General features: G+C 39.7%; 1 protein-coding gene across 1 annotated transcript in view; it reads left to right on the plus strand.

Moving 5' to 3' along the window:
* LOC136883121 (uncharacterized) overlaps positions 1–16,911 on the plus strand; it is a 78,283-nt gene that overhangs the window by 33,819 nt on the left and 27,553 nt on the right. Inside the window, exons 9-11 of the mRNA XM_068229601.1 lie at positions 2,797–2,867; positions 6,941–7,183; positions 12,680–12,765. Coding sequence (XP_068085702.1) covers positions 2,797–2,867; positions 6,941–7,183; positions 12,680–12,765 — 400 coding nt within the window. The remainder of the gene's footprint in view (positions 1–2,796; positions 2,868–6,940; positions 7,184–12,679; positions 12,766–16,911) is intronic.

Genomic DNA, 16,911 nt, shown 5'->3' on the forward strand with positions numbered 1-16,911 from the left:
TGTGTAATATTCTCAGCTTCCTCAATTACAAAATATATCTGTTTGAGACTCTACTTTTTTTCCTATTTTTGTAATGATTGACTGGAAGAAATGAAAAATTTGCCTGAATATATGCAATGTCTCTCTGAACACTGGAATAATCCTTTAGCAGATCTTTGCCCATACGACACACATGCAGAGTTGTCTGTTAAAGGCATATTGTCTATCACAGATGTTCGATATAATACAGGGCAGCTTCCATTGAGGAACCCCAACGGCTGTGGTGGAAAAGAATAGAGTGGAATTTCTCTCAGAAGATGGCTATTCTTGATGGAAGCTCACAGAACACTCTCTTCGTTGTTGAAATCAGATTATTTACTGCAGGCAAGTTGGCCCTAACTATTTCTGTGAGTCTGTGCAAGGCATGGGGCATGCAAGTAACATGGACATTAAAGAAGGGTAGAAAGTTTTAATGAGAGGTAGAGTAGCAATCATGTAGGAAGCAGCATTGGAGACAAGGAGAAGGTCTTTATAATCATCAACACTCCCAGGAATCATCAACACTCCCAGGATACAACAACTAGAACCCCTTGTTGATGATGTACACAATGCTTTGCTCTATTTTCTGAAGCTGCTTAGAACAAAGGAGAGCAGTAAATGCCAATTGGGTTCCAGTTTTCCTACTATAAGATTAGCCATGTACCTGCCCACAGAGTTGCTGGTTTTGTCCACATACAACTCTATGTAAGGACTCCCAAATATCCTCTGTGACTGGCAAAATTACCTCCTATATCTAAGTAGTTTTTCTTTAATGTAGATGTTGAAAGTATGTGTTGTTGGTGTATTTCTGTAAACAAATCTCTGAAAACATGACTATGCACAGAATTCCAGGGGATATTTTCAGCAACTAGGGCTCTAAACATATGAGCATAGAAACTACTGTGGATTGTGGGAGGTATACTTTGTGTGAGCAGAGTCTGTCCAGTGTTACTTTTCATGGTTGATTTTGCTTTGTGACTAGCACTATCAGCATGCTCTTGTGAAATCTAAAACACAATAATGTGATGAAAATTAGACTAAGATAAGGAATAGCTAATGAATAAAATTTGTAATTTTGAATTATTTCATTTAAACCACTACTACTCTAAAGTTAATTAAGAACAAGAATACTCCAGGCCTCGAAAGGTCTTGGCTTTCATTTACAGCTGCTGTGCTGCTTGCAGATATTAGATAGCCGTGTGGTCAGCACGTCACATCCCTCAAGTGTATTGCCGTGCCTCTTAGACCGCTCCTCATTGTAGCTTCCCAATTGCCCTCACGCAGCTGGGTCAACGCCTTTCCATACCATATATTTTTTTACTGCCGGTACTGGTATCTAGGGAAAGGTGCACTGGTATCGTTAACCTTACATTAGGTGGCTGGGAATAGTCATTCATCATTATATTTTTCACTTGTGCCAGATAAATGTGTAGAATTTCATTTCCTAGCACATACCAAATAATCGGTTACAGTATAAAACACGACTGTTACCAATGTTGAACCTGTTTTTTTCCTTGACATATTGGTTGAACTTCGGCATGTCTACAAAAAACGAATGTAAATAATAAAATGATTATGTTTGTACGCCTAGAAGTAAATTGGCAACGACCGTGTCTGTAATGCAACCAAAATGTAGGCTGTTTATTAAATGCAAACCCTTAGGTGGCTGATTTTCTTATAAATGTTTACACAGAGATAGCCTAATCACAATAACAAGGCATTCTCTTGATCAAAAGCTACAAATAACAAGCACCAAGCAGCACGGACGATGCGGTGATTGTGATCACGTCACGACTAAAAATCACTGATATCAAAAAATCACGATATCAAATCACGCTGTGACTCACAAATCACGGTATCGCTCATCACTACACTGAATACCTTAGCCCTCCACTCGCGTGGGTGCGCTGTTGTACATCACGTCACTCAACCTTAGCCCACGTGACGAATACGGCAGCTCCTATTGGTAGAAACATCTCCTGATTGCTATTGGTCGATTTGAGTTTGACAACTTGGACCACGTGGGACGACCACGTTTGTGACACTTTGCTTCACTTTGATTTGTATGCATTTATCTGTTGTCTTCGTTTTCGTGTTTGAAGAAAAAGTACAAGATATTTGAGGTAAGCATCCTTATGGTTCCTGTTTTACTAATCTCCTGGGGCCAGAACATGAAAATATGCCACACCTAGGCAAGTGACTTTCGGATAAATTGAATCATAATCCCCTAGTCCTAAATTTGCTATTTATTTTATTTAACGTTTGAATATTGTTTGCAGGATATTCCATTCTATTTTTAAACAAAATCGTATTAAAAGGATAGTAGGTCGCAGGAGGTTAAAAGTTACAAAGTTGATAGCTGCTCATGTTCCCAAAAATTTCTTTTTGGCTGTTACCTTTTTGCAGGGTGGTTGATATGATAGTTACATAAGCCTACTTGAAACAGACACCTTAAAATTCAGTTGATGTAATGTTATATTATTTATGATTAGCCACTATCGTTTTGAGGGTATTGAAATGAGCAGTAAAAATATAAACTGATACAGTGTCCTTAATTACTTTCTTCTATTTCCTTTCATGTCTCAGACCATGCACGAAAAGTGTCAGATCTGTGGCATTTACACAGATAGCAAAGAAGGCCAGCAACAGGGAATCTTATTTCATCATTTCCCTGTTGGTAGACCTGATATTTGCATAGAGTGGTTGGACGTTGTGGGAGGTCGAACGCTTGCGGCAGCTTCCTCCAAAGCAGCTGAAGAACCGCACTGTGTGTTCTAGGCACTTTCGCCACTCAAGATATCCAAGACTGCTATCAAAGTTGCTGTATAAAGATGCTGTCCCAGAAAGAGGTAAGTAGTAGTAGTAGTAGTAGTAGTAGTAGTAGTAGTAGTAGTTGTTGTTGTTATTCATTGCACAGTACTGTGACCTATCAAATTTTCCTCGGTTTCATTTCAAATTGCTCTCCAGAGGTAATGATGATAAATTCATCAGTGTCAGATGAGGGGGAACCTCGCTTCCCATAATGAAATTTAATATAATGCCTGTCACACCTGGTCTTGCCTTACCTGTAAGTTGAAATTTGTACATTTCTTAGAGGCAGAGTGTAGATGAAATGCCTAACATTTATTATTAACAGAATAGTGCACAAATGTGCAAATTTTATAATTTTATAATTTTTATAATCCATCAGTGGCTTTACGTTAGCTGACTTGTGATGGCGAGGTATTTAAATGAGCTCGCTATCTTAACTCTCTCTTTATCTGAAAACCATTTGTACCTTTTTGTCCAGGTTAATTTTAAGGGTACCTGGTACACATTTTTTTTATTTTCCACAATTTTTGAGCAATCACAATGAAACTGTTATGGAATATGTAGGACTATTATAGAAATAACATATCTTATTTTCAGCTAAATGTCCTTATTAGTTTATGAGATATGATGTACTTTGTGTTTATGACACTCGCAAAACAGGCAACTTTCAAAAAGTTCACTGTGGGATGGATTTTTACCTGAGAGTTTGAAAACTTCTTCCTTATGACATAAAAAAACTCAAGGATGGAATTTTCGATTCACCCTATGTCGCTTAATTAACTCCTGTTTCAATTTTGTAATTTTATTTCATGTAATTTTCCACTAATTTTCTGTTCATTTTGCCTCATAAAATGAGTATATTGAAGAAGAATGAAAAATCTATCCTCAATTTCCTTGGTAGGTCACATAGAAGCTACATACCAACTTTGGCAAATATAGGTTTAGATTTGATCTGCATGGAACAGTGCAGGTTACAAAAAATGGTGTTTTGAGTTAAATGAATTTTCTAAAACCATTACAAATTTTCATAATGGCCTTTCCAAATCTCTTAAAATTCATCAGCACTATAACTCCTATCCCCCTGCTTCTTCTTGGCTTCCTCCCTGTGTACCTTTAAGAGTTTCAGTTTTATCTGGCTGTTTTCTTTTGTTGGGTGACTGACCGCTGACTGTCAAATTTTCTTCTTTCATCTCTTTGTGTGGAAAGTTTGGTGGATGCTGGTGAAATTTATAATTCCTTACAGCCATTTTCATTTCTTGTGTTGCATTACATCCTATGTTGTATTCTGCAACTGCATTACAAACAGATATTCCAGGTCTTTTTGAGGACACAAAGGTCTCTTTTGGGCACTTTTTCCACATACATGCATGAATACTTTCATTGGCATTTTGAGTATCCCCTTTACAACATCTAGATAGAAGTTCTGTTGGTGCCAGCCTTTGGTATACAGGCACAATTTTCAGCAGCATTGCAACTGTGAAGTGAACTGACAGTTTTTGTGACTTTGAGGGGTTTGTCCAGTTGCGATACTCTTGTTGTAGAAGCACCATGATTCAGGTCCTTGGGGGCATTTCTTATGCTTAGGATCTTCATCTGTGGAGCAGGAATGGTATAGTGTGACATATATTGCAGATTTCATATTATCTACAAAGGGAATATTTGCACATATTGCCTGCCTATAATAATTTGTGAGCTTCGCAGTAGTTGCTTCCTTCAAACTTCCAGGCCCCCTTCCCCCAAGTGTAGTTCCTTCATGGTTGACTAAATTGTAGGATGAAGTAGTTCATAGCATAGCTAACAGTTGGCAGTATATATTGCAATATTCAAAAATAGTATAATCTCAATGCTACTGTAAAGAGGGAATTAATGGTAACAGAAGGGACACGGATAGCTGAGCATACTGTACCGGTAAAAGAGCCCGACTCTCAGATTAAATGTTAAAGTAGCATGACTATAGTTCTCAGGGCGAAAAACTGGATTAATTGTAGCTAGGGCTCGGTACAGGAGGTAGGTCCTATCTACAGAAAAACTTTGACTCTGATTGCACAAGAGTTTATTCAAATAAGTCATGAATTGGCACATCACCTCTAAGTAGAAATGGATTGTCCTTCTCGTATTCCAATAGTATGGCTCGGGTTCTCCAGCTCACCAAGCCAAGCTGGTTGAAGCACGTTCCAGAAGACTCCAGGGATTCCGGGGACTCCAGATACTCCAGACAGAGGCAGCTGGACTGTCTGGATTGGCGGCAAGTAGAGATGTCTCGAACTCTGAGGCCCGGGTCGAACCCCGGTGATCCAGGCGATGAGGCAATGAGGCTGAGAGGATTGATGTTCCCAAGGTCACTAGTAGCACTGAGTCCATGAAAACCTTGGATGATCAAATTATAAGCAGAGTTCTTGATAATCGTACATCAAGACTTCCAACACTCCTAAAACGATATGAGTGGTATTAATAATTTTAGAGTTCATCACTAGGAAAATCCCCTTCCCTGAATAACTTTTGGCAACGAAAAATACAAGTCCCTTCTTGTGAAATTATAGTTAAACTCAAAGTTCATTACTGGCGAAGGTGCAAGTCTTTGCCTAAACTCGAATGAAAACACAAGTCCATTCACTTGGAAGTTTGAATATATTTAAAGTTAATCACTGGTGAAATTCATAAAGTCTTTGAGTGACCACTGACGGAAACACAAGTCCTTCCACATAAATAAATTCACTGACGAAATTTATAAGTCTTTTAAACCAACACTGGCAAATGTACAAGTCTTTGAGTAAATGCAAGTGAAATCCTAACTTTGTTTAGAGCCGTTGGAAAGTTAAAGTTCATCACTAGCAATGTTAATCAATCATTGTCTATTAGAAGGATGAGATCCTCAACAGTCGCAAATATTCCACGTAAATAATACAAGTCCATTTCACGAACACTTAGAAAAATTCCAATCTCGAATACTCGTAAATAATACAAGTCCATTCAATGATCACGTAGAAAAGTTCTGGTCTCGAACACATGAAAATAATATAAGTCCATTCAGAGAACACTTAGAAAAATTTCAGCTTCGAAGACACGTAAATTATACAAGTCCATTTAGTGAACACTTAGAAAAGTTTCAGTCTCGAAGGCACGTAAATAATACAAGTCCATTTAATTAACACTTGTAAATATTCTAAGTTCATTTACGAAGACTTAGAAAATTTTCTACAACACACGAAGTCTTATGAGTCCACTTATAGTACTTGGAAGAATCGTCTTCCCACACTTGTATAATGACAGAGTTCCACAATGATAGTAGCAGCAAGAGTGTCCCCGCTGACTACTCAGCTGAGACTGTGTGAATAGGCTACAGTAGGTCCTCCTTTTATTCAATCCGGGATGTCTACGTCATAATACGGTTTGATTGAATATCTCCCGAATCCCTCGATGGATTTGCTTGAAACTCGAGCATTGGGACGTTTAGGTGATCCCAAACAAGATGACATATCGCTCGATTCGCTAGCATCATTATTATAGAAATTTCAAAATTTTCTCCATCGAACTCTCTAGAACAAGTGACGTGGAATCCAGAAAATACCAGTCAAGGCTGGTAACACGTGTTGAGACGAGCGGGCGGTCTAGCTAGCCCCTGTGGCTACGTCACAGTTCACAGTCGTCATACACTCGCTAGCTGGTCCTCGCTGCTGGTAAACAAACCAGGCGCGCTCGGAACATTACGCGTGGTAAATAAACGTAACTTATGCTCAAAAAATACTTATGTACAGGTCGTAACCGGTACAATACAGAGGAAAGGGGGCGTGGTGGATAATTAAATGACCGTGCAGAGCCATTTAAAAACGACCGTAACTACGTCAAAAACAGTCACAGCGGCACAAAACCACTTTTGTTATTTAGAGGAAGGTCAATATAATTTATTTATGCCAAAATTCAAATTTCGACAATTTCATCCATTTATCCAAAAAAATGTGTCTCAGGTCCCCGTAAGTTTGTTGTCTTCGGAATATTTTTCAAGCCTGACCACAGTTGCTTGAAGATCATCTTTGTTGTTAGAACCTATATGTAGGTCATCAGCATATACCGTTATACCGTTCTTAGTGTGTGTGTTTTTATTTTCATATAGGTGTGCCTCGACACAAGGCTGGTCCACGGCCAAGTCCTTCCGCTGCTATGACTGCTGCTGCTCCCACCACCTGCACCACCGGCACTCCTACTGCTTCTGCTACTACTACCACCGATGCTGTTGCTGCCACCACCATCTCCATGTCTGCTGCTGCTACTACTGCTACAACTATGGATAATGGTGCTGCTGCTATTACTACTACGACCTCCACTCCTGCTGCTCCTGCTTTCACATATAAATACTGTAAAACTGTGAATTTAAATGATAAATCATTAGCAAAATTGCATAAATTACATCGGAGATCAAATGTTTACCTTGACTACTACGTAGTCGCGAGCTGGGGTCTGGATTAGCGTGGAATCGCATGCAAGCCCTCTATTCTGCATAACATCACAAACCTGTATGGCAGTCCACGTGCCCACAGCAACTGAGTGGGAGGCCTAACTCCACTGTTACATGATTTGGAAGGAGCTATAGAACACTAGAAGATCAAAGTAGGCCTACTCTGTTATATCTTGTTTGTGGTGATAACATTCAAATAGTTCAATTGTGCAGTTAATGTTTACCTGTCTGATATTTTTGTAACGCCCTGAGGGGAACGAATTGAAATTTATTTTCATATTGAAGTTTTACGTAGTATTCCCCACCTGCCTACTCATTCTTGCCACCCGGCTGACAAACATTACTGGGGAGAACACTGGTGCTAATGTTATTATTGTTCATTTTACATTCAAATTAAACAATTTCAATTTGTGAATGCAAATGATTGTTTATCAAAATATTTAATTTTGTATTACAAAACACCCAGCACGTAGACTTGCAGTGGGGTCATGCATCTATGAAATTGCGCTTGGGCAGTGGTGGGTTCGAACCCCACTGTCCGCTATCTTGAAGATGGTTTCCCTTTTTCACAATAGGCAGGCAATTACTAAGGCCATACCTTAATTAAGGCCACAGTTGCTTCCTTCTGAGGCCCATTCCATCGTTGCTATGAATCGGTGCTATATGAGCCTCATAGGCAAAAAAATGAGATCATTATGAAGCCCAGAACATCATTATAATTGTTCATAAAGGTGGAAAACAAGTATGTTCAGTTCAAGTTCAGTGTTGTAATTCAAAATATGCCATACATCTGCATGTTTCAGACACCCATTTGTCTTAATTGCATTCCTAATGACTTTTATGAATTCCTGCCCTACAGTTGTTATATAATCAAACACTTTATTTAAACTTCATGGGACATGTATTATTATCATTAATATTAGTATTAATATTATTATAGGGGGATTAAGTACAGCAGGAAGCATATCTGCTAAATGGGAAGTGAAAAACTGTAATGTGGAGTTATTTTCAAGAGCAATGAACCTTTCAAACATGTGGTTTACTGTACTCATAGTCTGTTCCTTTATATGAACTCATCGTTTGTGTATAATTGTATGATAATAATCAAATACTGAAGTGGAAGTGTCGTGTGATAGTGTGAATTATTTTTGTAAAGAAATCATAGTTTTGGTTAAGCATCCATTTCTACCAAAGGAGGTTTCACTGAAAATCTTGTATTTTGGACACAATTTCTCATCAGAACACAGGAAATATATTATGCTCTATCCTCTCTTATTTGCAATTTGTAAGCACATCCTCCTATACAAAAGTATGTACTGGTATGTATGCAATGTCCAAGTAACTAAATTAATATTTGTGAATTTTGTGATGTTGGTAACCCATTCATTTGATGTGATGGTAACAGTTGTACAAACTTTCCTTATCATAGTACTGGGCGAGTTGGCCATGCGGTTAGGAGCGCACAGCTGTGAGCTCGCATCCGGGAGATAGTGGGTTCAAACCCCACTGTCGGCAGCCCTGAAAATGGTTTTCTGTGGTTTACCATTTTCACACCAGGCAAATGCTGGGGCTGTACTTTAATTAAGGCCACGGCTGCTTTCTTCCCATTCCTATCCCATCGTCGCCATAAGACCTATCTGTGTCGGTGCGACATAAAGCAACTAGCCTTATCATAGTTGTCCCCCTGTGGGTAGGGGCAGTAGAATAACAGCCACGGCATCCTCTGCCTGCTCTAAGAGACGACTAAATGGGATCCCATATAGGCTCTGCACTTGGGAGCTTGGGTAGGCGACCACGGAGCCCTTAATTGAATCTTGGCATTGCTTCCGCTTACTTGTGCCAGGCTCCCCACTTTCATCTATCCTATCTGATCTACCTCGATCACCAGCTGTTCTTTTCTGCCCCCGATTTTATTACGTATGGAGGCCTAGGGAGTCTTATTTTCAAGCCCTCCATGGCCCTGGTCTTCCTTAGCCGATACCATCATTTTTCCTAGTGTTGGCCCACTTCCATTTCTTCTCTCCAATTACTAATATATATAGGGGATGGTTGCCTAATTCTACTTTATCTTAAAACAATGACCTAGATGTTGGGCCCTTTTAATCAACAAGCATCATCATCTTAAGCAAGGAGATTTGTGGTGAGAGCGAGATGTTTGGTGGCCATGAAATATACTAGGAACTGTCCCATCATTCGCCTTACTGCAGGCAAAAGGAAAACCATTCTCAGGACAGCCAGTGGTAGGGGAACAGCCCGTTTCTGTGTCCCAAATGCAGAGGTGTAGAAACACGGTGGAACCATGGCCACCCCTCCTCTGCTTGGTTGGCCGGTTGGAGTGCATGCTGTCAGACCACCGACATAGATTTCTGCCTTCGATATACAGTAGGTACAAATGGCTCTGTCTGAAGTGAGTTTCCACTGTCTACAACTGGCATTTCGTCTAGGCAGCAAAGTCCCTTGCACACTGTAATGTTGTGGAAGGTAGCAGCATATTGTTCATAATACTGTACTAAATTAGCAAACAATTCCTTGGACGTAGCTCTTAATAGGTGGAGCTATGTTGTGACTTGGCATGGGAATGTTTTGTGCTGGATCAGCTGCCATATTATTGTACGTAGATCCTGATGCTACATATTTCTATCAATTTATTGGAACTCCTCTCCTGTGGATGGACTGAAAGGAAGCATTATTTGTACCTCCTGCATGTTGTAAGAGGGAACAATCACAGAATCTGTACGCGCTCTCTTGTCTTTTAAACCCATAAACATATTCATGATTTCATCGTTTTCCATGTAGCAGAAACATTTAGATACATCCTACTGTCACATAAAATAGAACATTTTTAAGTATTGTAAATAGTGCTGATCAATGAATACAAGGGATGCATACAATTTTGTAGCTTGACATTGTTTATCATCTAAATGCAGATGACTGATTGAATGATATGTTATGTTTTGGTGCAGTATCTAGGAACAGAGTATGTGCTATCTTGTTTTGGTTTCTTCAAACACTACTCTGCCAGAGATTTGCCATCCTCTAGTACAGGGATGACGAATCTATGCCACGCGTGTTATTAGGTGACACGCGAACGCGATTTCGGTGGCACACCACATGACCTTCTTAACATTTTTATGTACGTTTTGTACTCTAGACTATACATATCTCATCCATCGTATAGTCATAGTGTTTCAGCTTTAAGAAATAAATACCGAATATCTAAATTCTAGTTCCATTCGAACGTGCATTATGGCAACACTACAACACCCACAGGTTCGGAAGTCAAGTGAAATAAATGTCAGATGCAGCCGACGAGCCATTCGCTCACAAATACCAAGTGAATTAGTGAAATTTGGCTTGTGTGTGGTTGCCAGCATCGCGTAGTTTTTCTTAGTGAGTAACTGTTTATTGTTGTGAATTTTGTAAGACAAATAGTTGCCAAGAAATGATCCCAATATTGAGATATGGGGAAAGTATCGCACTTTATTTCCAAACCTCATATTGCACAAATGAGGTTTTTCTTTTTGAGTGGTTAGATATTGGCAGTTTAGAAATGGAGTTGACTGAATTTTAAGAAAGCATGTATGGGTGAAAATTTCGTACGACTTAATGAAGCATTAGTGAAAATCGGGTGTACTGTGGATGGTGAATACTCTCTCCAGAAGCCGGAGAACTCAATACTTGAACAGTGGAACAGTCTCCCACAAAAGTTTTCGGCCATGAAGAAACTTGCTACAGCGCTACTTACTTTGTTTGGGTCATCATAGCCTGCAAGTAGATATTTTCTACAGTGAACCTTGTGAAGACAAGTTATGAACCTAACATAAATGACAAAGCTACTAACTATTTTTGCGGTATTCGCAAAATACGACCATGAAACATGCAATCACATGTATTTGGTATTTTACAATATATATATGTAATATCATATTATGAAACACAATTTGGAATTAGGGATGGAAGTCGGTGGTGAGTAGGGGTGGAGGTTGTATCCATTACAAACGAAAATAACAAGTGGCACAGTAAACAGTTGAGAATAATAATCCAGACTTAAAATGGCACACTAGTTGGAAAAGGTTCGCCATCCCTGCTCTAGTAGATGCAAAAGAAGTACAAATCTCAATATTTCTCAGTGTGTGGCCCTAGGTGCCTCATCTGACAGACTGAAAGATGTATCATATAGTAAGTTCCTTGGGAAAATACAAATGGTGTTGCTGAAAACTTTTGACATGTCAGTGCAATGTTAGACTGCAATAAGAGAGAAAAGTATTATGTTGTAACTTGTCAGTTCCAGTCTTTCTTTCATAAATGAATGATTTTGTATTTGTGCTGTATTGAATAGTTTTCTGGCTGATGAATATTAATTGACGATTAACACTGCTTAATGTAATGTCATGAGATTATGATATACTATGATCACTAAAACTTTTGTGCAAATTTCTACACAATTTTATACCTGTAACACTGTGGATAGTAGGTAGAATATAGCTCCATAAATCAAAAGATCATGTTTCATTTCAATTTACCTTTGAATCCTACAAACTCCCTCCTTAGCATATGAGTTTCCTTTAATCATTTTGGTTCCTGTGTATGGTTTTCTTTCTTACATTGTATTTATATTTTATTTCCTGCATAAGTGGCATATCTTGATACTATTGACTGTTACGGTTGGCTTAAGTAGTGTTAAAGAGGACTGATGTACGAGGGGATGTTAGTGTCTATTTCTGTCATAGGTCTTAATCTGAGATAAGGATTGCCAATCCCACTCACCTGGTCACTTCCTTCCTCCCTTTGTGAGTTAGCTTCCTTTTTCCTCAGCAAAAACAAACAAAAGCAGCACAGGCAAGGCCAGTCACTCCCATCCTTCATAGCTTTGTGAATTAGTAAAAATAAAAAATAGTTCCATAAATCAAATAAGTATAATAAGCAGCACAAGCTGGTAAGCTTCTTTTTCCAGCAAAACAATTAATAATAATAATAATAATAATAATAATAATAATAATAATAATAATAATAATAAAGCACAGGCCAACCTCCAGGTGTATTGTTGTTCAGAATGCAGTATTTCAGAAAAAGGTAACAGAAAGAAAATGAAATGAAAGAAAAATATAAGAGAAAGAAAAAAGAAAAATATTTAATATAATAATTATGAGTGGAAGGGGGGGGGGCGAGAACCTGAGGACCCTCCGCGCGCTAAACGATTTAAATCGCCCGCCCGGTAATTTTAGTTCAGCCCTGTTTACACTAGAGGCGCTAGTGTGCAATTCCGGGCTCTCTTTGCGCAGCCGTTGCGTACAGAAGTGACAAATAATGTTGAGAGTCATCTCTTACTCATTCTCTTTGCTTGGTAGTAGATAAGAGATATCAAGGGCAACAAGATAAAACCGACAAAATATTAAGACTTCTACACTTTTCTCATTCACTCTCTGGCACAGCACAAAATATCAGCAAGTGCAGAAGCTTCTGAGTGTATTACAGAAAGAACGGTAAGGATTTATTTTCATATACCGGTATATATTATTTCAATGGTATATCCCTTTTGCGGCGCTCACAAGTAACCGATCGTGACAAATGGGCATTCAAAGGAAATAGAATAGACGTTAGCAGTGACGAATTGCACTCTCATTTCATAAATCGAAAATTTATTAAAAATGAGTTTAAAAATCGTACGAAGTGTGCGATTTGCAAATACTATTGCTGCAGGAAAATACGCGCCAACGTTGCCGGCCACTTCACATTTTGGTCGCTGGTACGCCTGTTTTATGTCATTATAATATGCTGTGATTATCAGTTAAGAAAAGAATGATAGTAAAATCAAAAATTACTTCCGGAAAATTCGTCAGTATAGTAATGCACTTGCATCTGCTTCCGTTCAAACATTACATTAGGTGATAAGTAAGTCTGTCTAATATTGTACTTATTTGTGCATTTCTTAGTTCACCAGCAGTTAGTACTCCACCACACACTTTATGAAGATGCAAGATTTCTCGCATGGGTCAAAAGTGGTCAAATTGATAACTGAAGCACAATTTAACACATTTAACTTTTATAGGATCTAAACTATGTTTTTCCTTCCTTAGTATAAAGGCTATCCCACTGACGTAATTAGCCCACTTGGTAACCTTGATCGTTAAGGCATCAATTATGTATGGTCTGACGCCGTGGTGAGCCGGTTCGTGTCCCGTTGGTGGAGAAAATGCCACCGTCAGAATGTTGGCCACCAGGGTAGGAGAAGTCGTGGCATACAATCTCTAATCACTAGATTGCGTGCCAAAAGCCTGGATTAAATTCCAAACATTTCCGCGTTGTTCATACGCCGTGAAGGCATATGACCCTCTTGATGGTGATTCGTCTGTCGGATGGAGACGTTAAGCATTGAGCAGATCCCTCGGTGTTATTCGTAGGAGTGGGCTACGTGCCGATACCGGGTTTCATTCCTTTCCTGCCTCATTATTACGGCTTCGATGTTAATGAAAAGTCATATTTCTTTCCTGAGCTCATTTTACCCGTAATCTGAAAAAATGTCTATGAATGATGTGTCCCTGACCGCGTTTAAAACAATTTTATGTTGCATATAACTGCATATTTCGGTCATTTTTGATGATATTTTGAGCATTTTTTGTTTAAATTGTGGTGTTATGTTTTAACAAGTTACTTGTTATCTGAGTCGAGTTTCTAACACAGGATTTGCAAATATTATAGTAGATGTATTTTTCTTTCTTTTCCCTAAACAGATAGAGAGCAGGTTTACAGGACATGATTCTGAGAAAGAGATGCTGTACAAAAATACGCCGACAGATACCAAAAGGCATGCTAATACTTCTTTTCTGGACTTTTTAAAGGGAAACAGAGTGAGAACAGCGCCGCAAGGCTATGTTATTGAATGAACATACAAAGTTTCAGCGTACCTACTGTAGCTCTGCCAGTCTGCATGATTAATTGAAGGTGCTCAAATACGTCAGCCTCGTGTCAGCAGATTTACTAAAAAACCAAAAACCAAACCCAAACCCCATGGCACTACAGCCCTTGAAGGGCCTTGGCCTACCAAGCGACCGCTGCTCAGCCCGAGGGCCTGCAGATTACGAGGTGTCGTGTGGTCAACACGACGAATCCTCTCGGCCGTTATTCTTGGCTTTCTAGACCGGGGCCGCCATCTCACCGTCAGATAGCTCTTCAATTCTAATCACGTAGGCTGAGTGGACCTCGAACCAGCCCTCAGGTCCAGGTAAAAATCCCTGACCTGGCCGGGAATCGAACCCGGGGCCTCCGGGTAAGAGGCAGGCACGCTACCCCTACACCAGGGGGCCCAGCAGATTTACTGGCACGTAAAAGAACTTCTGCGAGACTAAATTCCGGCACTTCGGCGTCTCCAAAAACCGCAGAAATGTAGTTAGTGGGACTTAAAGCACATAACTTTAACTAGAGCTTATCTACTTGCATACTTTGTCTTCTTCAGGTCACACTAAGAGCATATCTGCTTGCATACTTTGTCTTCTTCAGGTCATACACTTCCGCACCCTACTGATTACTATCATCTCACACCCGTGCATGTCTCCCATGGAAGTCAAAGAGAAAGTTCTGCGTCAGATGAGCAGATATTGATGGGCGATATTTCACTTATATCTAAAAATCACGAATAACGACTGTTACTTCCTATGTTGTCGCTGTGATCAGCCGTGATTTCAAAGTTTCACTCCAATGTGATTATCGCGCGCACATGTACCGACCTCGTGAATGATAAACTGTGACTGATCAGTCGTGATATCACGACAGTCCTGACGTAACTGTATCCACGCCAAGCAATGTGATCAATGACGAAGCATCACCATGACTGCCAGCCGTATCGAGATGGTGTCGTCGCGATTGCGAACACATATTTGGGAGATAAGCTTTCGTGAAATAAAGTATCTACGTATATTGTACTTGTATTACTTTTTCTTTGCTATTTTGCTTTACGTCGCACCGACACAGATAGGTCTTGTGGCGACGATGGGACAGGAAAGACCTAGGAATGGGAAGGAAGCGGCCGTGGCCTTAATTAAGGTACAGCCCCAGCATTTGCCTGGTGTGAAAATGTGAAACCACGGAAAACCATTTTCAGGCCTGCCGACAGTGGGATCCGAACCCACTATCTCCCGGATGCGAGCTCACAGCTGCGCGCCCCTAACCGCGCGGCCAACACGCCCGGTGCTTTTATTACTTGCGCAAGTGCGTAAAGGTTCATAGTTAGCGCTACCCGGGACTGCGTGCCCTTTTTTTTAGAGCACCTCGCTTATTTTCGAGGTAGGCCTGCCGTGTAGCTCCGCACATGAAGTAAACAGCAGGGGTTCGGAAGACCCACGGACGCCATGAACCCGCACGGTTAACCATACTCGGCCTTAAAAATAATTAAGACCTAGTCCCTTAATTAGCTGCTATTTTTTGCTTTGTCAGAATAACTGTTTGCACTTTTTAAGAAGTTTGTCTTTTTTACTATTAATTATTTACATATTAATTTAGGCATATAATTATTTCTCATGTATAAGATCGTCATAATTTTACATACATCCTGTTAATAATACACTCTTATTTACAACATACGTTTTTTTGAACGAACGTCACTTACGCTCACTCCATTCTGAGGACAAATGACATTACGTCCAAAAACCTTTCCAAGTTGCCATCCTCATTGTACTTCCTCGTGCTTCGAGCAATTCTTTCGTCCAGTTTACAGTGCTTTCTTTTCCTTTTAGTTCCTTCCAAATTTAAATCCATCCGCATAATTGAATGATCTGAATTCTCTGCTTACAGCTTTAGACAGGTGATGAGATCTCTCATTCTTGGGTGAGGCCTTCCAATTTTACTATTGATTTTGTAATTCCACCCTTCAATGGTATTGTTTGTTCTGTTTCCAACGTTAAAACAGTTCAACATCTCCAGCGGGATAGACTCATTCAGCAGCCATTGCTCAACAAAATAGTCGAAGAATTCTGTTAATTTCACATCCGGCGGAGCTTGACTGTGAATTAAAATCCATCCACTCTCTACGTCTTCAGGCTTCAGAAAAGCAAGTGCAGCACATTTCCTTACATTTCGTCTGATTTCTTCGTTTTTCTTGTAAAGAGTCGTCATTCCTATTTCCTGAACCTTCCTCAACAGACACTGCGTGAAATGGAAATAACATCCGTGAATCTCAGATTTAGGAAATGTTTCTCTTAGAGCAAAAATAGCACCAGTCTCAAAGTCTACTGTGAATTTCTCTGGTTTCCATTCTGGGACAACTTGCACAATGTTTTCGAGCATCCGAATATAAGTTCCCTTTTTCTTGTCAGGAAGAAGTGCAAACACAATAGGAGTGATGTTAGTTTCATTTTCACTACTTCCCAGGTCCACGTGTATCGTGAATAGTTGGGCGAACTGGCTGCTTACACTCTTAAATGTACCGTCAACGAAAAACAACGTTTTTTCTCGCAACATTTCCTTAGCTAAAGAACTGGAGAAAATTATCATTCTGCCATCTGTGCAGTCATCTGAAAGGAGAAAGGTCTTTCCGTCAAACATTTTCAACAATTCTTCACTGAGGATGATTTCTGACGCTAACTTCGGTTCTTTCTGGACTCCGTGATACTTATTCCTTCCATAGTACATTGAAT

The sequence above is a fragment of the Anabrus simplex genome, chromosome 11 (genome assembly GCF_040414725.1).
Source record: "Anabrus simplex isolate iqAnaSimp1 chromosome 11, ASM4041472v1, whole genome shotgun sequence".
Lineage (NCBI taxonomy): Eukaryota > Metazoa > Arthropoda > Insecta > Orthoptera > Tettigoniidae > Anabrus > Anabrus simplex.